The sequence below is a fragment of the Labeo rohita genome, chromosome 9, assembly GCF_022985175.1.
Source record: "Labeo rohita strain BAU-BD-2019 chromosome 9, IGBB_LRoh.1.0, whole genome shotgun sequence".
NCBI lineage: Eukaryota > Metazoa > Chordata > Actinopteri > Cypriniformes > Cyprinidae > Labeo > Labeo rohita.
This window is the reverse complement of record NC_066877.1, coordinates 7724352-7747890: the sequence shown is the minus strand read 5'-3', so window position 1 is coordinate 7747890 and position 23539 is coordinate 7724352. Positions and strand designations below refer to the sequence as shown.

General features: G+C 35.6%; 2 protein-coding genes across 3 annotated transcripts in view; both read left to right on the top strand.

Annotated features, from left to right (window-relative positions):
- Positions 1-11781, top strand: part of cfap91 (cilia and flagella associated protein 91) — a 22879-nt gene extending 11098 nt beyond the window's left edge. The window contains exons 14-18 of one of the 2 annotated variants that reach the window (XR_007828391.1): positions 976-1197; positions 2351-2499; positions 3452-3543; positions 8454-8891; positions 11658-11781. Coding sequence is in view for 1 of the 2 variants with exons in the window: in XM_051118844.1 (XP_050974801.1) it covers positions 976-1197; positions 2351-2499; positions 3452-3543; positions 8454-8707 (717 nt within the window). In the remaining variant the exon portion in view is untranslated. Of the gene's footprint in view, positions 1-975; positions 1198-2350; positions 2500-3451; positions 3544-8453; positions 9694-11657 lie in introns of those variants that run through there. The other variant, XM_051118844.1, reaches the window with a different exon arrangement.
- nr1i2 (nuclear receptor subfamily 1, group I, member 2) overlaps positions 11680-23539 on the top strand; it is a 26715-nt gene continuing 14855 nt past the window's right edge. The window contains exons 1-2 of the mRNA XM_051118845.1: positions 11680-11959; positions 21010-21200. Coding sequence (XP_050974802.1) covers positions 11957-11959; positions 21010-21200 — 194 coding nt within the window. The 5' untranslated portion in view covers positions 11680-11956. The remainder of the gene's footprint in view (positions 11960-21009; positions 21201-23539) is intronic.

Sequence of the window (23539 nt, the reverse complement as noted above, 5' to 3'; positions counted from 1 at the left end):
AGATATGAAAATAAGCACCTGCTGTACCAAGTGAACTTTGACTGAGAAAACTACGGACTTATCTCTGTAGAATCAAAATACAGTTCTTGTGGCATTCACAAGATCAGTTCTGCTTTATCATGTACCACTGATCCTTTCAGGCTCTTTCAGCTCAGCATGAAGAGACAGATTTTCCTGTTTTGAAACGAAAGTTCATTGTATTATGAAAAATGTTATTTTTTCTGTAGTTTTCAGAACTCAAAACCTTCCGCCCAGTGAAAACTGTTAAAACTACAATAAGCTATTTTTAACAAAGTCACTGATCGCTATAGTCTGATCTTAACAGTTTGTGGAGAATATTTTAATATTAAAGGAGTAGTTCACCCAAAAATGAAAATTTGCTGAAAATGTATTCATCTGAGATGTGGATGAGTTTCTTTCTTCATCAGAACACATTTGGGCAAATTTATCATTACGTCATTACATTAGTTTATCATTGCACTTTTTCTGTAGTGAATGGGTGCCATCAGAACAAGAGTCCAAGCAGCTGTTAAAACATCACAATAGTCCACAAATAATCCACACCACTCCAGTCCATCATCAATGTCTTGTGAAGTAAAAAGCTATTTGTTTGTAAGAAACAATCACTTTTAGCCAAAATATTGATCCACGAGTCAATTTTTCCAGTGAAAAATCCATCCTGTTGTTGTCTCATATCAAAATCCACCAACATATTTGTTAGAAGTGTTTTCAGATTGTTCTTACTTGAAAACTGTTTGATCTGTGCATATTTCTCTCCTGAGTCAAACCAGATGATGTTTTCACTGAAGCAAGCAATGTTTTTGATATTGATTGAATTGTATTTTAGCTGGAAGTTGAAGCTTGAAGTTAAAAACGTTGTAATGATGGATTTTGATAAATGTAATGAGTTCTAATATCACAGTTACTGAACTTAATAAATTCTCCTTATTCTTTCTCCTGCTGTCTTTCTCTAAGGCTTCTCAGATTGAGTCCAATATAGCTGGCCTCTCTGGAGGGGTGATAGTGGACATGTTGGACTTTCTATCTAAAGAGTTGGTCCGCCTGCAGGAGGAAAGGCGAATGCATGCCTTTACTCTATTGGCTGAGAGAGACCGTCGTATTCGTGAGGCTGAGGAGAGTGGAAGGAGACAGATAGAGGAAAGGAGACGCAGAGAGGAGGATGAGATATTTAAACAGGTCACTAGAACATCCATTTACAATAAATGTGCTCTTACCTCTACCTAACAAAATCAGACAATACCATTCAAAAGGATCTTTCTTTGTAAAAATTAAAGGATAAGTTCACTTGCAGAATTAAAATTTCCTGATAATGTAGGTTGATAATTGTGGTTCCCAATGGTTTAACTTCAAAACCGCAGCTTCAATGCAGCTTAAAAAGGCTCTACACGAGTCAAGGAATAAGGGTCTTATCTAGCGAAACGATTGGTCATTTTCTTAAAAAATATAAATTTATATGCTTTTTCACCACAAATGCTCATCTTGCGCTAGCTTGACCTTAGACATTACGTAGTCACGTTGGAAAGGTCAAGCGTGATGTAGTACCGACCCAGTGTTTACAAAGCAAACATGCAAAGAAAGTCTTTTCAAAAAAAAGGTAAAACAGCGATGTCAGATGATTTTGAAGTTGGAGGGGAAAATGAGATTTTTTCACCCCACCCTACCTTTTTTGAACCGAAGTACACAGACGAAGAACTGACCGCACGTGGCTTTTCCAACATGATTACATAAGGCGTTAAGTCAGAGCTAGTGCAAGATGAGCATTTGTGGTTAAAAAGTATATAAATACTTATTTTTTAAAGAAAATGACCAATCTTTTTGCTAGATAAGATCCTTATTCATAGGCTGGGATCATGTAGAACCCACAGCAGTCCATTATATGGAACAAAACCCTGAAATGTTTCCCTCAACAAAATATAATTTCTTTACGGCTGAAGAAAGAAAGACACGAACATCTTGGATGAAAAGGGGTGAGTACATTATCTGTCAATTTTTGAAGTGGACTTATCCTTTAAGGAATAAATTACAATTTAAAATATATTTAAACAGAAACAGTTATTTAATTATTTTTTACCATTATATATTGCATGCAGCCTTGGTGAGCATAAGAGACTTCAAACGTCTAAACAGTAGTCTATGTTAGTGTAAATGCATGGTGTATTTTCTTCGGTAAAGCACATTGCTACAGAATTCTTCAATAATGTCACGAGGCAATTAAAATTCATCTTATGTTTATAGTCATATTGTGCACGATTTCATCTTGTACCGCAACCGGCAGCTTTGCAGTCCTCCTTTTCTATCTGAGATCTGTCTTTATATCATTTGGTATCAGGCGGTCAAGGTACATCAGGACACAGTAGACATGTATCTGGAGGATGTCATCCTGGGCTCCATTAATCAGACAGCTGATGCTCAGGCCAGAGAGGAGATTCACCGCAAGGCTGAGGAGCTGAACAACATCACCTATGCCATAGAGGAGACGTATGTCCTTGGTCTCGAGTACTGTTACATCTAATTAAACCAGTTTAAAAATCTCACTGCTAGATTGCATATTGTTGACAATGAACCATGCTAGAGCCATGCTAGACTAAACAGAAATGTCAATAGTTTATTGAATTATCAAAATAAAACACTTCACTGAACACTCCTGCAGAAAAGGGATGAATATATATAAATGCGCCTTTAGATTTCAAAATAAGAAAGATGTTATCAGCTCTGTACTGACATTCAAAGGCTGTAAGACATGTTTATCACTGACAGTTGCATATGTCAGAGGTTTTATTAAATTCAAGATCATTGTTTAGCTGCCAAGGATGTCATGAGAATAGACTCAAACAATGTTGATTTGAATAACTTCTGTTATTATTACCTTGAACTCTCAATACTTTCATAATGCCCTTGAATAGTTAGTAAAGGCCATATAAAATAAAATCTGATCAAATAATGCATGTAAGATGTACATAAGATGACTCACTTACGCTTTCAGAAGGTCTTGAAAATAAAATATACAAAGACATGCTGGATTGCCTACAGGACAACTTCCACCCATTGTGCTCTGCCTGTTTAAAAACTCTGCGACATTTGAACTTGCTTATCCTGCAAGGCAAAATGTCGAGACAGTTACAGCCTAAGAAATATAAAATATGTATGAAATCTGTGTCTATATATTCTTTCCCTCAATAAATAATAAATTATGGATGTCAGATGTGGCAGCACAACCGTAGGAAGCCGCTAGAATCAGATACTGTGTATTTGCTGGCATATAACTAATCTAATAAACATTGTATTACCAAGTTACAAAGATCACTGTATTGTGTCCTACAGCGAGGCTTGCCAGCATTGGCTGTTTCAGAGCATTTCCTTTGTCACAAACAGAATCAATCTGCTCTAATCGCCTCATGTTTTGTCTTTCTTGGTCTGTGTATACGTGCAGGAGGAACAGTCAGCAGTCTGAAGAGATTGTGGCAGAACTTGTCTACAGATTCCTCATTCCTGAGGTCCAGAAGAGTGCTGTCAAAGAAAGAGGTGGGTTATTCAATCACGTAGATAATCAGTAAAATACCAAGCTATTACAAGCCAAGCCAAGTTAGTCCTTGACTTTATTATCTACTTAACCTTGTGCCATTTAAAAGAAGTACAATGTTGTTTTTCTGTGGAGCACGAATGGATTTAAGGAGCAGAATGTACCATGCTAAAAGGAGATGCTTATTAAGGCTGTTAAGCTCCAAAGGACAAAAAAGTAAACTGTAAATGTTATATTTTCCAAGCTTATTAGAAGAAATTTAAAATAGTGTAATTGCTACACCACTAGTGTCACCGAATAGAGCAACAGTTTGGAAAAATCAACCTACAATTTGATTAAAAAACTTTTAAAGGGGTCATTGGATGCCCGTTTTCCACAAGTTGATATGATTCTTTTAGGATCTTAATGAAAAGTCTTTAATATACTTTGATTTAAAATTCTTAATGGTAGTGTAAAACAACACCCTTTTTACCTTTCCAAAATCAGCTCTGCAAAAATCATCCTGTTCTGGTCAGGGCTGCTTGTAAATGTTAATGAGCTCTGCTCGCCCCGCCCCGCCCCTCTCTTTGTGGAGTGATGAGCCTGTTTACTTTAGCTGCATTTAGCCGCGTTTAGCTGCTAAACTTGCTAAGTAGCACGTTATTAGAAAAGGCGATCGCAAAGATTCATTAAAAAACCCTTATAGTCACTTCTGCTGTAAGTGAAGCTGGATCACAAATGATTCGCGCCAACATAGACGGATATATGTAGATCGGGAGGTGCATTCCATTCACAAACAAATGTAATCCACTGCATCTTCAGGCACCTCTTGTATACATTAAAATTCTTATTATTGTTCTTCCTTCTCCTTCTTCATCTTCTTCCGTTTCTTCTGCTTTGAGTCAATTTTAGCCCATAGAACCACTTGCGGGAAAGTTATGAAATTTGGCACACTGATAGAAGACAGTCTCAACATTAACCATAGAAAAGTTTGGGGTCTCTAATGCAACCACTTGTCTAAAGTTTCACTCATGTTTATGCTAATAACTTTAGAACCGTAAGGTCTAGAAGGAAAATTCTTCATCTGAATCCTGAAAATTCTTCATCTGAACTCTTGGCTCATGCTGATTCGAATGAACACTAAAATTAAAAAACTACTTTTTCGAATTCGTTCTAGACAGTTTGTCTGATTTTGGCTCAGATCATCTTCAGACCATGATGGCAAAAAGTTGTGGAAAGAAAGTTGATTAGTCAATCCATTCTCGAATAACACTTGAACGAATTTGACGAAGAGCACGCAAAAATGGATGGGAGGCTATATCTCAGCAACGGTTTGGTGTATTGACACCAAACTTGGTCTGTGTTATAACAACCATGACCTAAGGCTTCCAGCACAGTTTCTGAGTAGCACCACCTAGTGGTCAGGAGATTTGACAAATGATTATTTGTGCGTATAACTTCTGACTAGTTTGGCCAAAAATCCCAAAACCGGTCTCTCTAGATTTGGTGCAGCATGCCAAAAAGTTACAAAGAAGTTCCAAAAAATACTAATAACATGATTAAATTGGCCTATTGTAATGAAAGTGGTCTTAGTATATTCCTTGGGTCACGCCGAGAACATAGATACCTATTTTGCTCTAGTCAGCCAAACTTCCTGTTCACCATTTTTATTCATGTTGAAAACCTACTTTTTCAAACTCCTCGAATGTGAAACGGTTATTTTTTAACACATCAATGAATTTGCTGGAATCATGCCAATCATGTCACCTCATGCTGACCATGCCACATCAATTTGGAAACAGCGCCACCTATAGGTCAAGAGTAATAAACCATTCATTAACCAATAATAATGAAATTTCCAAAAATGCTAATAATTATTGATTGCATTAGCATTTTGTAATGAAACTGATCCCTAAATATTCTTCGGGTCATGCCGACAATGTAGATACCAATTATGAATACCAAAATTTCTTGTCTGCCATCTTGATTTATGTTGAAAACCTACTTTTTCAAACTCCTCCTCGACTGTTGGTCTGATTTTCACCAAGATTGAGTCTTCAGTCTTTGTCAGACTGTGCTGACAAAAAGTTACAGATTTTGTGTTGATAGACAAAACTGTTTTGTATAGCAGCGCAACAAATTTAAGGCATGATGCCAGACTACGTCTGAGGCTGTATCTCAGCAAAGCTTTGACATTTTGACACCAAAATTTGTATGTGCCATTGTCTCCTTACACTGAGCACACCACATTGATTTGATAACCGTGCCTCCTATTGGTCAAAAGTGATATCCTATTAAATCATATTACTAGAGGTTGTATTTATAATTTTTCAGCATTTGACTAAAATCATCCTAAAATGGCTTTAATTACTCATCGTTGCAGTTGGTCTGCCGCTCCCTGTCATGCTTAGCTCCTTATTTTGCCTCTGATTGTGCTTGGCCTCATAATTGCTGCTTGCAGCTATATTTGTTATTAGTAGTATTATTATTATGAATAATTCTATTTGACAGCTTTCCAACAATGACTGTATGATTGTGATTTTGAGATTTTCACACTGAGGACAACCAAGGGACTCATATGCAACTATTACAGAAAGTTCAAACGCTCACTGATGCTCCAGAAGGAAACACGATGCATTAAGAGCATAAGGGGGATGAAAACTTTTTGGAATTCATAGATCAAGGTAAATTTTACTTATTTTTTCTTCTGGGAAACATGTAAGTATCTTCTGTAGCTTCTGAAGGGCAGTACTAAATGAAAAAATACATATGATTTTTAGGCAAAATAAGAAAAATGTACACATCTTCATTCTGTTCAAAAGTTTACACCCCCCGGCTCTTAATGCATTGGTTTTCCTTCTGGAGCATCAGTTAGTGTTTGAACCTTCTGTTATAACTGCATGAGTCCCTCAGTTGTCCTCAGTGTGAAAATCTCAAAATCACAATCATTGTTGGAAAGCTTTCAAATACACAGAAATGCTGAAAACCAAAGAACCTACCTGAAAAACACAGCTGTGGATCATTCAGGTAACAACACAGTATTAAGGACTTTTGAGCAGGGTAATTTTTATAAGTACAACTATTATTTTCTCTTGTGGACTATATGTAAACATCTTTTATGTGAAATATCTTACTCAAGTCAGTACTAAATAAAAAATAACATGCATTTTGTATGATCCCTTTTATTTTTGGTAAAATAATTAGCACTTTGCAGATTCTGCAAGGTGTATGTAAACTTTTGACTTCAACTGTATTTCAGTGAAATGAGGATAAATAGTTAACACTGTCCTTTTTTTGCCATAAAAGCTGATCATGCATAAAAGCATGGCCAGTTTCTGAGGTTACTGAGCACACAAACATTGAGAACAAAGTTCATTCGAAAATGAAGACTGTTTTTTAGACTAGTTCAGCACAGCACTTGAGTTTATTTATATAGTGACATTCATGCAAACATCTTGCTGCTTTCTCTTATGCTCTCCATGAGCGTCTTACAAGATTTGAAAAGCCTCATGCAGAACTTTTCATGCTGTAAATTGTCACATTACCAGTAGGGCGTATCTGTCAAGCTTGTTAAGCTTGACATTTTAATAACCTGTGAGTTTGATATGTACAGTGTGTGTATGAATCACAGCAGCCATGTGGCCTGTGTTATATTTTCAATCCTTGCTGTTTCCCATAATCAGTTTTAATTTCCTATTTCCCCATTATTTGCTGTGTAATAAAGACCTTGTTCATACAAATGCAGTATGTGCACACACAACTCTCTGTCTCAGCTCTACAGCTTGACTCTGACCACATGACTTTACACAGAGAACGAAAAAAGAAATTATCCTGCATACTACATTCAAATTAATGATTTACTAGAGATAGCTTAAATAACCAAAAATTTACAGTCACTCACTGTCATGCTCTACAATGCTGTATGAGGTTTTTTCATCTGTGGAACATAAAAGCAGAACAAAAATACACAAAGCTTTCCATACATTAAAAGTGGTTTGTGACCCATAACTCCTTCATAGAGAACAAAAAGCAATGTAAATTATCAGAAAGGAACAAGTAGTCTAAATAATTGTGGCTCATAAACTTGTGTCTTTGTGTGACATTTCTCTGTTCAACAGGACAGATAATGGCCATCACCAGATAACAGAATAAAACAAAAGTTTCAAAACTGTCATAACACCCACTCTGTTGTGAGCCTGGCTTTTACTTGAAACTACACAACATACATTTTTACTATTGCATCAGCGTTTAATGTGATCTAACAGTTAACTGTTTTGCTTTAGAAACCAGGACATCAAGTGGTGACCCAGCACTGAAATTAATTCTGATTAATAATAATCATAAATTATTTTAATTGTTTATAAATATATAACGACTACTACATGTATGCAACCAATAATTCTTCACACAAACCACTTTTTGGCATAAATAATGTCTTCCAAGTAAACCCAAATTTAATCTAGTCATATTTTCTTTGACCTTTGTTCATGGTTTGAGGCTAAGGGCATGTTACACAATCTGTCCATGTTGGCATCTGCCAAATTTGGCTGAATTTGTGCCAAAACAGCATGTCTGTTCTATTTAACCATTTTAGTTGTACAGATTTGATTATTTTCTTTTCCCATTGTTTTTCTGCCATAAAAGCACTGTAATTGTATTGTAAATTGCCTCAAACATGGTGGGATTGTCCCAAATCCCAACTGTTACCTAGGCAAGCACATAAACACCTGCTTAACTCTAGGTGGCAATACAAATAAAAAAGCATGAATCCTTAAGTGCCCCCAAATCTCCATGCATATAAATTTCCAATTTTTGCATCTGGAAGTGTTTTTTTTTTTTTCTGTCTGCCACTCCGTCAGACCAGATATATGACCCAATATTGGCCCATCAATTGAAAACCTTTAAAAACATACTTTTCACTCCTCTCTTTTAGTTCGCCAGAGTCAGAAAAGGCATCTGCAAGCAGCTCGTTCAGTCATCAGTGGCAGCCCTGGATCTTCTGCGGTCTCCCAGCCCCCATTTCCATCAGACAGAGCCTCCTCAGCGGTCCTGAATGACATACTCAGCCAAGTAGAGGAAGCCGTTCCCAGAACTGTGACCCCAAGAGACCCTGGACCAACACAAAACAGTCTGACCAGTGATCCAACAGCAGACACTCCAAACGGGAATGGAAAACATGCAGATTAAGCTTACGAGCAGTAATACAAAACATTAAATTCTTGACTTTTACAATAGTCCTATAAACTGTATTTGTTTGATTTGATTTTTTCTATACCGTACTTGTAGAGACAGAATGAGTGAATGAAATTTAAAGGAACAGCTGGAGTCCAAAGTTAATGGTTACGCAATAAAAACAGCATCTAATTTCTCAGTAAGTGCCACTTTTTCCACTTTACTAATGGAACACATCAAAGTCTGTAGATAACTCGAAAAGCAAAGTTTAAGCGTAGTTTAAAAGCAAATGCTTTTAGACATCTTCATTTTCATTTGTGGGGGGAAAAAATCATAAAAGACCATCATTTGGAACAATTTCAGGTAGGTATAGCCAGTAATAGTCTGGGTGGTATTTTCAGTGACCATTAGTTCCATTAGATCCTGTCTTAGAAATGGGCTGTATCTCCTGAAATGATAGACAGAATGATGAGGGAGATTTAGCGGGCCTATTAGTCTGTTTTTGCTTAGCACAATTGAGGATCTGTAGATCTTCTGTTCCTTCTTAAACCACTTAAATTGTTTGTGAACCTAACCTGTTCAAAGCTTTTACTTGATGAGAGCTCAAATTGCAATCCTACAGTCATACCTGTCTGAATATCTGGATCATCCGTATAATCCACTTCGTAGAACACCATGCATCTAACTGAACAGACAGGCAAAAGGAAACAGTTTAGCATTCTTAAAGGAAATATCAGTATCTTCAGTGTGAAAAATTGAAGTCTTGTGTAACTTCACTTTTTTTGGCAGAAATAGTAATAGTATGCTATTCCAAATTCTGCACTTGTCTAAACGCAGTGTGAAGAAAGACTATAAAAGGTAAAAGATGAAGTGTGTACTTTCTCTGCCACTTTCTCCTTTTGCTGTGACCAAACTAAATGAAACTGTTCGATTTGTGGCCTTAGTTTGTGATTTTATACATCACTACACTATTGACAATGAATTTAAAAATTATGTTATCTTTTAAAAATTATTTATAATAACACAAAAAAAGTGTCAAAAGTTTTTGAACAGTAAGATTTGTAATGTTTTTTAAAGAAGTCTCTTCTAAAAAATAAAAAAAAATATTTTTACTATTTAAAACAACCTTTTCTATGTAAATATATTTTACAATGTAATTTACTTCTGTAATTTCAATGCTGTAATTTGCTGCTCAAAAATTATTATAAACTATTATTACTATTATGTTGAAAACAGCTGAGTAGATTTCTTCAGGTTTCTTTGATGAATAGAACGTTCAGAAGAACAGCATTTATCTGAAATAGAAATCTTTTGTAACATTATAAATGCCTTTATCATCACTTTTGATCAATTTAAGGCATCCTTGCTATGTAAAAGTATTCATTTCTATAATATTCTTCCAAAAAAGAAAAAAAAATATATATATACACTGACTCCAAGCTTTTGAATGGTATAGTGTATAATGTTACAAAAGCTTTTATTATTTTAGATAAATGCTGATCTTTGGATCTTTCTATTCAAAGAATCATGAAAAAAATGTACTGAACTGTTTTAAATATTGATGATAATTATATTTAAAAATCTTGAACAGCAGTGTTGGGGGTAACGCATTACAAGTAACCCGAGTTACGTAATAATATAACTTTTTTCAAGTAACTAGTAAAGTAACGCATTACTTTTGAATTTCTAAAAAAATATCTGAGTTACTTTTTTCAAATAAGTAACGGCAGTTACTTTTTTCCCCATTTATTGATTGACAAGTCTCCTGTTGGGAAATTTGGGAGTAAACATGATGTTACTGTAGTTCTAGACTAAATGTGAACATGCATTAATTCATCTCACTCACAAAAAACAGATTCAGTATTCCTCAGAATGAATAAAAACAGTGAAATGCAAACTCAGAATATGGCAGGACCCTGCAATAATTAAATATGTTAAATGAAACGAATATCTTTTATGTATTTAATCCCATTTTAGTAACCTGTGCCTTTGCTTCTGACCTTCAATGATGCAATTCAACCATACTAATAAGCAAAAATTACTTCAGATAAACTAACATTTGTGCTTCATTTTTTTTTATAGCTGAAGAGTGAACTCCTGCATAAATGTTTTTTTTTTTTTTCAGCCTGAGGTGAATTAATTTCACTTTTGGTGTAAAAGGGTTTTTACATTACAATTGTTTTATAATAAAAACAAAGAAGCAAGCCCTGCCCAGATTTAAAAAAAATAACACAAAAGTAACGTAACACATTACTTTCCATTAAAAGTAACTAAGTAACGTAATTAGTTACTTTTTCAGGGAGTAACGCAAAACTGTAATGCATTACTTTTAAAAGTAACTTTCCCCAACGCTGTTGAACAGCATATAACAGGATCATGTGACACTGAAGACTGGAGTAATGATGCTGAAAATTCAGCTTTGATCACAGGAATAAATTACATTTTAAAATACGTTCAAATAGAAAGCAGTTATTTTAAATAGTACAAATATTTCACAATATTACAGCTTTTGCTGTATTTTGGATCAAATAAATACAGGCTTGGTGAGCAGACGAGACTTAAAAAACATTAAAAATCTTACTGTTCGAAAACTTTTGACTGGTACTGTAATTTATTCATGTATTTATTTATTCACGCTATTTCTTAATTGCTTGCTTTGGTAATTTTGACAGTTTTAAAAACGCACTTTACAACTGTACAACTGTGTGATTTATGTTGTAGAACTAAAACTAAATCTAAAATGATCAACAAAATTATAAGCCTGTATTTTTATTAGATAAAGCTTAATTACCGGCATAAGTTTAATAGTGAAACGCGTACTTGAGGAATATCAATAGATATTGGCTATACTGGCTATACCGCAGTAGCAGTAGTTGCATAATTTTCTATAAACAAATTGCATAATGCTCCATTCAGTTTGCCCCGCCTGTGATTGGTTGTTTTCTTTTATTTCCCTTCCCTCTAGACTTTCAGACTGTCTGCTCTTTTGACCGTTCTGGAAATTAGGAAAACAAGCAACTGCATTCGCGTCTATAGCGAGGACATATGACATGTTTGCTCGTTTTTCCGTCAAGCGTGTCCTTCTCAGGACGTCTGTAACCAGGAAGTAAGTCTCTGTTGGTGCTCGATCACTTGTGTACTATGCGTTCTTTAAAATCAGTACTGTAAGTCAGTAAATGCGAAACTCGGTGTGTCATGAGTCACGTCGGAGCTCGGTGGACACGGTCATGTTGAGGCATTACGTGAATGTCCTGCTGATATGACATGGTAAGTACAGTTATTTTTATTTAACGTTAGCTGCTAAAGTAAAGTAGATCGCAAGAAGTGACAACGCAACAACTGTTGAACGTGCAGCACAAATAAATGCAGCCGCTTGTAAACTACAGGAATGAATGTCAGCACGATGCGTGTTTGACGGGATTTTAACATACTGTACTTTTGAGGCGTGGACTCGAAGGTCAGATAAAGAGACGAATAAATCGATTTACAAACGGCTGCTGTCATTACAACATGCTATAAACAGTCATTCCGCAGTTGTATATGTTCAGCGCGTGCATACACTCCCGAGGCTGTGAAATCTGTGCCGAACTTGACTGTTGTAAACACTAGTCAGTCCAGTCCAGTCCAGTCGTCTGCGCAGCTGGTTAACTTTAAAGCAGTGCTAGTGCACAGTTATTTTATTTTGTGTTCCGAAGCAATATTATTTAACTCTAATAAATTGTCACATTTCTTAAGCTCATTTAGTCGCAGCAGGTATCCCAATATTGCATTACAATTAACATTAGCACAGCAGTTGTTCAGTGCTTACTGCGGTTTATGTGTTTATTAATATTTATTTGTTTACAATGAATTCTGGGTGCTTCTGAATATGATTTGACTGTAGGCAGGAAGCTGCAGGTAATCACAGCTGTGCTGATATTCATTCTTATGTGATATTGCTTTCACATATCAGTTCATTAAAGTCATTAGTAAACATTGCATTGTCAAATAAAATTAATTTAATCCATAATATCTAAGGGTGTCACGATTTCGATTTTAAATCGAAATCGATCGAAATTCATGCTCAATCTCGATTATCGAATCAAAAAATGGAATCGTCGATGCTGCCACGCCCCCATGTCACGTCAGCTTGGCTTGCCAAGCGAAAAAAAAAAAAAAACACGCTTGTTGAAGTGCTGCGAGTCAATCTAACAGCTACAACAAACAGCCAAAAGATAGCATGGCAACTGCAGACGCAGGAGACCCGTCGACAGAACTTGAACCCCCCTCCTCTTTCACTGAAGTCGCCGGTGTGGAAGTATTTTGGATTTCCAGTGAGTTATGTTGACAACGTTCGTGTTGTCGACAAAAAAAACACAGTTTGCAAGCTCTGCTATGTACGTATATCACATTATTCCACCGGCAGCACGACTAACATGGCAGGGCATCTCCGCAGGCACCACAAAAACATAGATTTATCTGTTAAACCGACAAGTGTAACACAAACTACTCTCCCGTCTTCATTTGGAATAAAACTTCCAAGTAACTCAACACGTGCAAAGGCAATTACAAGCGCGGTAGGAGTATTTATAGCCGCGGACATGCGACCTTATTCAGTAGTAGAAAACTCCGGTTTTAGGCATTTAATTAGCGTGCTAGAACCGCGCTACGAAATCCCAAGTAGAACGCATCTCACCGCTACGGTGATACCGTGTTCATCTGTGAAGAAAACTGCAGTTACAAAAGAGAAATTAGATGGCAGGTTATTTTGTATAAGTTTCCAATTGACTGAAGATATAAGTTATTGTTACATTATATTGTTAATGTAGTGTGTGGTACATTGCGAACAAAGGTCAGATATTATTATATTGCATAAAAGTCTTAAAATGGCATAGCTTGTGCTTTCAAATTTTTCTTTTTTAAATCGAGAATCGAATCGAACCGTGACTTTAGAATCGAAAATGTAATCGAATCGAGGATTTGGAGGATCGTGACACCCTTAATAATATCCTAAATTTACCCTTATGTCATTCTGAAACAGGTTCTTTGGAGCATAAAAGAAGATATTTTGAAAAAAACAAAAAAGAAATGTTGTCCATACAATGGACTCCAATTTAGTTTGGTTCCATTCTTCAAAGAAATATTGTGTGCTTCCCTGAAAAAACAAAGTCATACTGCTTTGAAATAACATGTGGGCAAGTAAATGACGACGTACAGCTCTCTATTGAATTTCTTTCTCATTATTCTCCATTATTCTTGTTATTCTCCATTCTTTCTTGTGAAATCTGCATCACAGCTGGTTGAATTAAATACAAAAAGGAAGAAAAATTGCATTTGCTATTTGTTTCAGTTGGTGTTAATATCCCAGGAATGCTTTGTGCAGTTTGTACTGTTGGCCTGTTTCTAACACGTTGACCTAGTTGCAGTTAGCTAAATATGCTGTTGTATGCTGTCAAATGCAGTGCTGTGTTGTTTGGGCATTCAGTAGCGTTGCTTTTTCATAAGGAAATATATCATTACTGAAATTGCCTTTCAAATAATGATACACAACATCCACAACAAAATTATGGCACTTAAATTGGTCCAATATTCTTTTGAAGATTAACTGTCCTGCATTCTCAGCGTGTTAATGATTTATCAAGTGATTTTGAGAGAAAAAAAAAGGCATTGAGATATTGTATAATCATATTTTAAAATATTTAATATTCATTTCTTTATTTAGTTTTAACTTCAGTTTATTTAGTCTACAGTACAGGCTCAGTTGTATGTGTTATGTGTAATCTATAGTACAGTCATGTCAATGTCAATTCATATATTTAACCATTTATATGTGCTTTTACACTTAACAGTGACTATGCTCTCGTGTGCAGTTGACTAAAATGAATACATGTACTGAGTGTCATGGGAACGACAAAGCCACTCTGATGACGCTCCTAGTGTTCTTTTGTCAAATTTATATATTATAAACTCATAAACAACAGAATAAGAATACGTTTCCAATCAAGTGAAATCACTATTAACAAAATTAAGTGGTTTGTAGGTGTATTTTCATATGGCATGTGTGCAATTAAATTCATGTTGGGATTAAAGTTTTAAATATAAAAAGAATACAGAAATATTAAAAATGATTTAAATAACTGAAAAGATACTTCAAAAAAGAAACTAAAAATGCCAGTAGGTGGGGGCAAGTCACACAATTTAAATACTGAATCATTCATTCGATTCGTTCGAATGGCTGATTCATTCAGGAATAAAGCAAGTGACTGTATTTATGAATGGGATATTGAATCATTGACTCACTTGATTTGTTTAAAAAATGCAAGTTCATTCATAAAACACCGCTGTGTTTGAATGGAGATGTGCAGCGGCTCAGTTGTGATTTTGTTTCAAACTATTTTTGATGACAAAATGGAGCAAAATCAGGCAATAGTGTTGTAGTCAGACAATGTAAGTCACTTAATATTAACTTCTTGTTTATTTAACTGTTGTTTTAAATCAATATCTCATTTACAAACTCCCTTAAAAATCATTAAAAGCTGTCACTCTCATTGCAATCTCACAAAGTTCTGTCATCAACAAAGCTCTCTACACTGCACAATGAATCTCTTATTTACACTCTGCCTACTTTGTTTATGAAAGGATTCATCAGATATGTCTGTGATACATTACTTTTACGCAAAAGAGAACGCAAAAGTTTCTAGAGGGAATGCACATATCTTTGTGGGAGAACGCAAACGTTTAGTGAGGGAATGCAAATACTGTTGCGAGGGAATGCAAAAGTTTTGTGAGGGAATGCAAATATCTTTTCGGGAGAACGCAAAAGTTTTGTGAGGGAAGCGCAAAGTTTCTAGAGGGAATGCAAAAGTTTTGCGACAGAGCCCAAAAAATGTGAAAAAATATTTTTCCTCCCACTCCGAATTTTTCCACTCACCCTGACTTTTTTTTTTTCCACCACCATGTCCTGTTAGGGGCTCCATAGGCCACCCAAGATGTAGATGAGTTTGTTTCCCCTTCAGATTTGGAGAAATGTAGCATTACATCACAAAAATATGCAGGGTGTTCGCAAAAAAATAAAAAATAAAACAAACAAAAAAATCACAACAACACAACTGACCCTTTTGCTTAACTACTAGATTTAATAGGCCAAAATATGCAGTGTTCCAAAAAAAAACAAAACAAAAAAAAAAAAACATCACAACAACACAAACGACCCTTTTGCTTAACTACTAGATTTAATAGGCCAAAATATGCAGGGTGTTCGCAAAAAAAAAAAAAAAAGCTAAATGTGTAATTACTTAAATTTCACTTTTAATACCAGTTTAAATTACAATTATAATGTATCAACCCTTTCATGTGTAATGACATGACTAAGTGCATTTTCAACTTTATTAAAGCAGCTGGATGTCACTGCAGGCTGTTAATGTTGCCCCTAATGTGATTTTAGTGAGTGTTCTCTGTCAATTCTCTCTCTCTCTCATATTCTGTCTTCCTGTCTCTCTCCCCCTCCCCCTCCCCAACAAAAGAATTTCAATAGGTTTGACAGCTGGTTATATAATTGCACTTATTTTTGAACTTCCTGGTAGTTTTCCCTGGCAGCATTTTGAATGTGCATATTATGCACTTAAATATAAAAATTCATATTCCCTGGAATGATTTTTCCTAAACCCCAGTATTACATTTAAAAAAAAAAAATACCGTTATTAAAAGTGGAACCTTTTGTCCTTAGGTGTATAGTATGACGTCATCAGAGCAGAGAAAATGTTTCGTGAAATTCATTGGAAGGCTTCAATCAGTGAATCAGTGCACAGTTTCTGTGAATAATGAACACTTAAATATGCTTTGTCAGCCAGTGGTTAAAATTATATACAGGGAAGCATACTTGACTAACTGATTAACAATAAAGATATATGCATAAAAAGACTTTTAGACATGCAAATGAACAGTCCTTGACCTAGATTAAGTGCTATATATGTGAAGTCCAGTGATGTAAATTAAGTATGCTTGCATTAGTGATATATTACTAAAGACTACATGAATTTATTGCTATCAAATTCCACAATTAATTACAAAAAAACTGTAAGTATCACTGAATTAAACATGATGGACTCATAGACTCATGTGGATGTTTTGACCTAAAATGAAGAGTTATCTTACTGTATTAGCTGAAACAATACATTTTGATGAAGAAGAAAAAAAGATTTTTATGTTTTGGTTTATGGTTCATTCATTCAAATCAACAAATGTGTTATTACTTTTTTTTTTTGTGACAACAATTTACATGCTCTCAATGCACAGTGTGACATTTTCCAGTGACGTAGTAAGAAGACAGATCAATAGAGCATTAGCAAAATGTATTTACACAGCTGAGGACCAGACATGCTCACATCCCAGTTTCATGTGTTCACTATATTAATTAAGCACAGAAATATGTATATATGACCTGAAAGTTGAACCCAGGGTGTACTTATGACCACAGATTAACTAATTTTGTTTTTTACCCCGTTACCCATTACCTTGATGAATTTGGGATTTGGAGAAGAATTGCAGGTTTTCAGAGCTATTGTTCCAAAATTGAATTTCACAATGCAAATCCTAAACAATCCAGAGGGTAGTGGGTCCACAGTGTTGTTAATCACGGGGAAAGTGAACGGTGAAAGGCTAGAGGCGTTGCTAATGCAGAGATTGAGCGGATAAGAGGCAGGGTAATTGGAGCAGTGGGGGGAGGAATCAGCACTTGAGAGCTTCCTCTTATTTCTGACAAACCTGTATTCAGATTGTACGAAGGCAAAGAAAAACACTCTCAGAAAATAGCACATTACTTAACCATCAGGTTATTGCTCTTTGGACCCAGAGAGTGAACTCGTACTGACCTTTTACAGTTCATCTGCGTCAACTGTTAGCATTAAGGTTTTATGCTTATGTCCTTAAACACTTTAATCTGCACCAGGCAACAGAAAATAGGTCAAAATAGGTTGTGTACCGTAGTGTGGAAGCAAATATTTGTGCATTTCAACAGAAAATAAACCCTGAGGAGCCTAGTCAAGGCTGAATGGCAGTTAAGCTGCGTTATATCAATGAGATGACAGTGAAGGATTAATATTACAGTCACAGTTTTGCAGAGGATTGCTGAAGTGAAAGAAAAAGCTGTTATTCTTTAGTCACCCTCAAGTCGTTATAAACCTATAAGGAAAACACAAAAGAAGAAGTTTAGCAGAATGCTGAAGCTGCTTTTTTTAAAAGCAAATTACGAAAAGTAGCCAATTGTGTGGTATATTATAGTTTTCTTAAGCCATGCTATAGTTCGAGTGATAAACAATTTGAAAATAAGCCGTTATTTACTCCTCTTTTATGTTACCGCTCTCAAATTTTTGTTCATTTTCATTTTTGAGCGAGCTGTCCCTTAGGGCTGGGTGGTATATCGAGTTCATACAATACATCAAAACATTCTTTATAAGCAATATGGTATGTGGCAATACCGTGTATGTAGTTATATAGTAGTTTAATACGAGTGCATCCGAAAAATAGCGGAGAGCACAGAGTAAGCTGCTGCGGGCCAAGTGCATAATCCAGTTTGAGACATGCTTTATATTAAAGGAGAAGTCCACTTCCAGAACAACAATTTACAGATACTCACCCCCTTGTCATCCAAGATGTTCATGTCTTTCTTTCTTCAGTCATAAAGAAATTATGTTTTTTTTTTTGAGGAAAACATTTCAGGATTTTTAATTTTTTTTTTTTTTTGAACTTCCAAAATGCAATTTAAATGCAGCTTTAAACGATCCCAAATGCAGTTGTAAATGATCCCAGTCGAGAAAGAAGGCGAAGCAATCAGTTATTTTAATTTAAAAAAATACAATACTTTTTAATCTCAAACGCTCGTCTTGTCTTGCTCTGCCTGAACTCTGTATTCTGACTCAAGACAGTTAGGGTATGTTGAAAAACTCCAACCGTATTTTCATTTCAAAATCATCCTACATCACTGCAGAAGTACCAACCCAGTGTTTACAAAGTGAACATGCAAAAAAGATCAAACACCCTTAACAAAAAAAAGGTAAAACAGCAATATAGGACGATTTTGAAGTTGAGGGAGAACATGAGATGGGAGTTTTTCGGCTTACCCTAAATGTCATGAACCGGAAAAAAACAGAGTTCAGGCAGAGTAAGATGAGACAAGCATTTGAAATTAAACAGTATATAAATTGTATTTTTTTAATGAAAACAACCGATCATTTCGCTAGATAAGAATTTATCTAGAATTTATGCAGTTATTGCATTAAAACTGTATTTTGGAAGTTCAAACAAGAAGAGTCTTATCTAGCAAATTTTCTCCCTCAACCTCAAAAATCATTTCAAAATCATCCTATATCGCTGCAGAAGTACCGACCTAGCCTGTCCTGAGCCAGAATACATTAAAAAAACATTAAAAAGTATATAAATTGTATTATTTTTATGAAAGTAACCGATCGTTTTGCTAGATAAGACCCTTCTTTCTCGGCTGGGATTGTTTACAACTGCAGTTGGTATTGTTTGAAGCCACATTTAAACTGCATTTTGGAAGTTCAGACTCAGGGCACCATATCAGTCCATTATATGGAGAAATATCCTGAAATGTTTTCCTCAAAAAACATTTCTTTACGACTGAAGAAAGAAAGACATGAACATCTTGGATGACAAGGGGGTGAGTACATTATCTGTAAATTGTCGTTCTGGAAGTGGACTTCAACTTTAAAATAGCTGTTTTCTATTTGAATATATTTTAAAATAAAATTTATTCCTTTGATGCAAAGCTGGATTTTCTATCTTCAGGGTCACATGATCCTTGAGAAAAATTTGCTGTTTCATACATTATGATAAAAAATTTATTTTATACATTGTTCAAAATATAGGAAGAAAAAGAAAGAAAAAGTGTATTTTGTTATTAGACATCAATTTTTTTCTCTCAAAGTGTTTTTCTCCCCATGCCCAGGGAGAAAAAAAATTATAAAGGAACCTTCACCCAACAAACCGAATAACCATATAGACTATTATGCTGCAGGCACTTCAGTGTTATGGCTTAGAGAGGGAGTCTGACTTGACCAATGCTTAGTGGTCCCACGTGGATACCATGGCAACACGTAATTTCAGCTTTGTTTGGCATTGTCGTGTGTGCATTCGCCGTGTTCTTTCAATAGCTGATTTAGGATAAAGGTCTTGCCCTGGAGGACACGCTCTTGATTTCTGCGCTACACGGATCATGCAAAGGGTATGTTTCCTGAACTCTGAAAGCCTGCTCTGCTTTGCGTTTGCATTCACAGCCGGGAGTGACTCAGTCTGCTTACAACTGTCTAATGTTTATGTGATGAGTGATATAGGATTTATGCACTGTAATTTTATTATTGAAGACTTCAAACAGGTTGTTTGGAAAGGTGGTTTAGATGTAATCATTTAAGTGATATTAGTAAGTTTAATACACTGTTGAAATTGTCATTGTATTGTCTTAACAGAAGTGAAGGAGAAAGGCATTTAGTGATGACTCATGTACAAGTGAATCTATTTGAACAAGAATTTTTTTTTGTTTTTTTGTTTTTCTGAAATCATATAACCATTTAACATAAAGTATTTCTTTTCTTAACAGAAATGGAAAGTGTAATATCCATACCAACTGCCTTGTTTTATAGATTATAATGGCTCTCTTGTTTCAGTATAAATATTTACCATATTACCATAATTTAAATATAAAAACAAAATGATGTTACTATTTTCCCTTAAGCTCTTTTTTTGTCATTGTACAAATTTATTATATTCTGTACTCTAGAGGGTGTATACACACACACATACATACATACATATATAACTTTTATGTAATGTGTAGTGCATTTATATGTATATACAAGGAATGAATTTGCAAAGGTATGACAAACGTTAAACAGACACAAAGGTGTTTTGTGTGAAATGAGTTGACCAAGGCAATTCAAAATATTACCATACTGTACTGAGGCAATGAAAATATCTGGATATTGTGTGCCGGAGGCAGATGCTGCGGTTGTGCAAATATTATGAAGATGTGCAAAAGCTTCAGATTAAAGCAGGAACTGGTATTAACAGCAGTGCAGTACAGTATGAGGTGATAATAAGGATTGTGGTCACTATGCTGTATTTTTAATGGTATTTGTATACATTACTGTCACCGTATTTCTTTTTTGGAGTCATAGGAAATTTCAAAATAATTTCGGATGTTGATTTTCAATTTTATGATTCACTATTCAAGTCATCTCTACTTGAAGTCATTATTTGTAGAGACGTCACGAGTGGTAATGAGAGGATGTGAGAGGTATTGTGACGTGTGCCTTTTGTTGCAGTGCTTTCTTCAGCTCAGGATGAGTAAAGAAATGGAGGAGCTTTCTCCCCTGGGCGACTCGGGACACGGTGGTGGTTCAGAGGAAGAAACCGAGGAGGATGACGAGCCTAAAATTTGTCAAGTATGCGGTGACAAATCAACAGGCTACCACTTTAACGCCATGACCTGTGAGGGCTGCAAAGGCTTCTTCAGGTGAGTGAGCAAACTGATCTTTCCCAGCCTCCCCTCCTTCAACAAGAATTGTGATTGAGGATTATTTACTCCCCCTCATGTCCTTCCAAACCTGACTTTGTTTCTACTGAGACGTTCTGCAAAAACGTCCAAGCCGTGAGAGGGAGTAAATGACTAAATGATGACAGAATTGTAATTTTTGGATGAACTATACCTTTAATAGTTGATCCTGTTGACTCGACTATCCCAGGACACTTTTAAAAATGAAGGCTGTTTTGGCATTGATGGTTCCGTGAAGAGCCTTTAAAGGGGTCATCGGATGCAAAGTTCACTTTTTCATGTTGTTTGAACATAAATGTGTGTTGGCAGTGTGTGTACACCTGTATTCTATAATGACAAAAATCCACCCAGTGGTTTTTTAGTTAATCTCTAAAAATAATTTCCCCTTTTTCAAATCGAGCCTTTCTCAGTTTCTCGTCTGTGTGACATCACACAGACAAAGGTCACTCCCACAATAGATTGTTTGTGAAGGGAATGCGCCTCCCGATCTACATAAATGTGTCTATGTTCGCACAAATCATTCGTGATCCAGCTTCACTTACAGCAGAAGTGAATATAAGGGTTATTTTAAGAATCTTTGCAATCACCTTTCCTAATAACATGCTAGTTAGCAAATTTAGCGGCTAAATGTGGGTAAAGTAAACAGTGCACGGCTCGTTTGACAAGGTAAAAGGGTATTGTTTTACACTACCATTGAGAAATTTTAACCAAAGTATGTTACAGACTTTTCATTAAGACCCTAAAGAATCATATAAACTTGTGGAAAATAGGCATCCGATGACCACTTTAAGATGCATTGAATCTTTCAAATGCACAGAAGGAAGTCTTGACTGAAAGGTCCTTTGGGGAATCCAAAATGGTTCTTCTATGGCTGCGAAAACTTAAAGGACATCAAGATATTTCCAGAGAGTGTTCAGTATTTTTCCTAATTAAGCCTGAAGAAATTAAAAATGAAACTGAGGAACTTGAAACGGGATGTACGCAGAGCTTTTAAAAATGTTTAAATCATCATTCAATTTTTGTCTGTCGTGATTTGCATATATTTTTTAAAGCAACCTTTGGAAAAGAAAATAATTATAGGGTGCAGTAGCACATATGAATTGGTGACCAGCCCACACGCTTCATAACACACTGTGTGTGTCCAACTGCGGTCACACAGTAATTGTTTGTTTCCCGGGGTGCTTTCAGCATTTTTAAAAACATGAGAATTATACTGGTACAAAAGATGTGAAAATGAAAATGCTTTCAGGATTTTTTTCAGAAAACAATATTAGCCACAGTTGACATTGCTGTGTTTTTGGATCATTCTTGTACATATACAGCCAGATTTTATAATTAATAGACAGCAGGGGCTGCTTTTAAATCTATAGTCCATTCAGAAATTAAAAATGTCATTATTTAGTTTTTTTTTTTTTCTTCTCTGGAACACAAAATATGTTTTTGAAGTGTTGTTTTGGTCCCCATTGACTTTAATTATGTGCATCATTTTTACAGCATGTAATATAAGTCTCGGGTGTCCCCAGAATGTGTCTGTGACATTTCATCTCAAAATACCCCACAGATAATTTATTATATAATTTTGAAAATGCCTATTTTGAGTGGAAGCAGAAACACACTGTTTTCATCGTCTCTATAAATGTAAATGAGCTGCTGTTCTCTGCTCCCTTTTCCAGAATAGAGCTGTGCCTTATATCTCAGATACTCTGCCAAAAAACATCTGTTCGGTTTTGATTATCATGACTATCGTGCTGAAATCATGCGTTTTAAAGCCATATTAGTTCAAACTTCTGATTTTTATGAGCGCACACGATCAGAAAGCGGCTGTCACACAGCATGTGAGTACTAAACTAAGTTCTCTTTCATGTCTTATTGCACTCAAACTGTCAAATACACACAAGTTTATGTTAAAAACACACAGGAGTTACAAAACAGTCGGTTAAGTCTGTGAAGGTAAACAGCTAGAAAAGAAATCACATTTCTATTAGATCTGTGTGGCAGCAGTGTAATATACAGTAAATCAGTCAATAAATCCACTGCTCTCTTGTCTCCTCTGAGGCTGGGACTCTAAATAGTGTTCAGTGCTTGTTTGTGCAGCCAAAGACAGGACAGTTAGCATGCTTTGCTTGAACTTTTGCCATGGCGTTAGAGCTGGTACACTATTGTCACTTGGGAAAACTAAATGGTGGTGCCGTGTGTGGAAACGTGCAGTTTAAGGGGCAGTAATATTGTAATAAGATTACCTTACATCACCCTGGGGGACGACATCTGATGCGCTTGTTTTTTCACATGCTTGCAGAAAA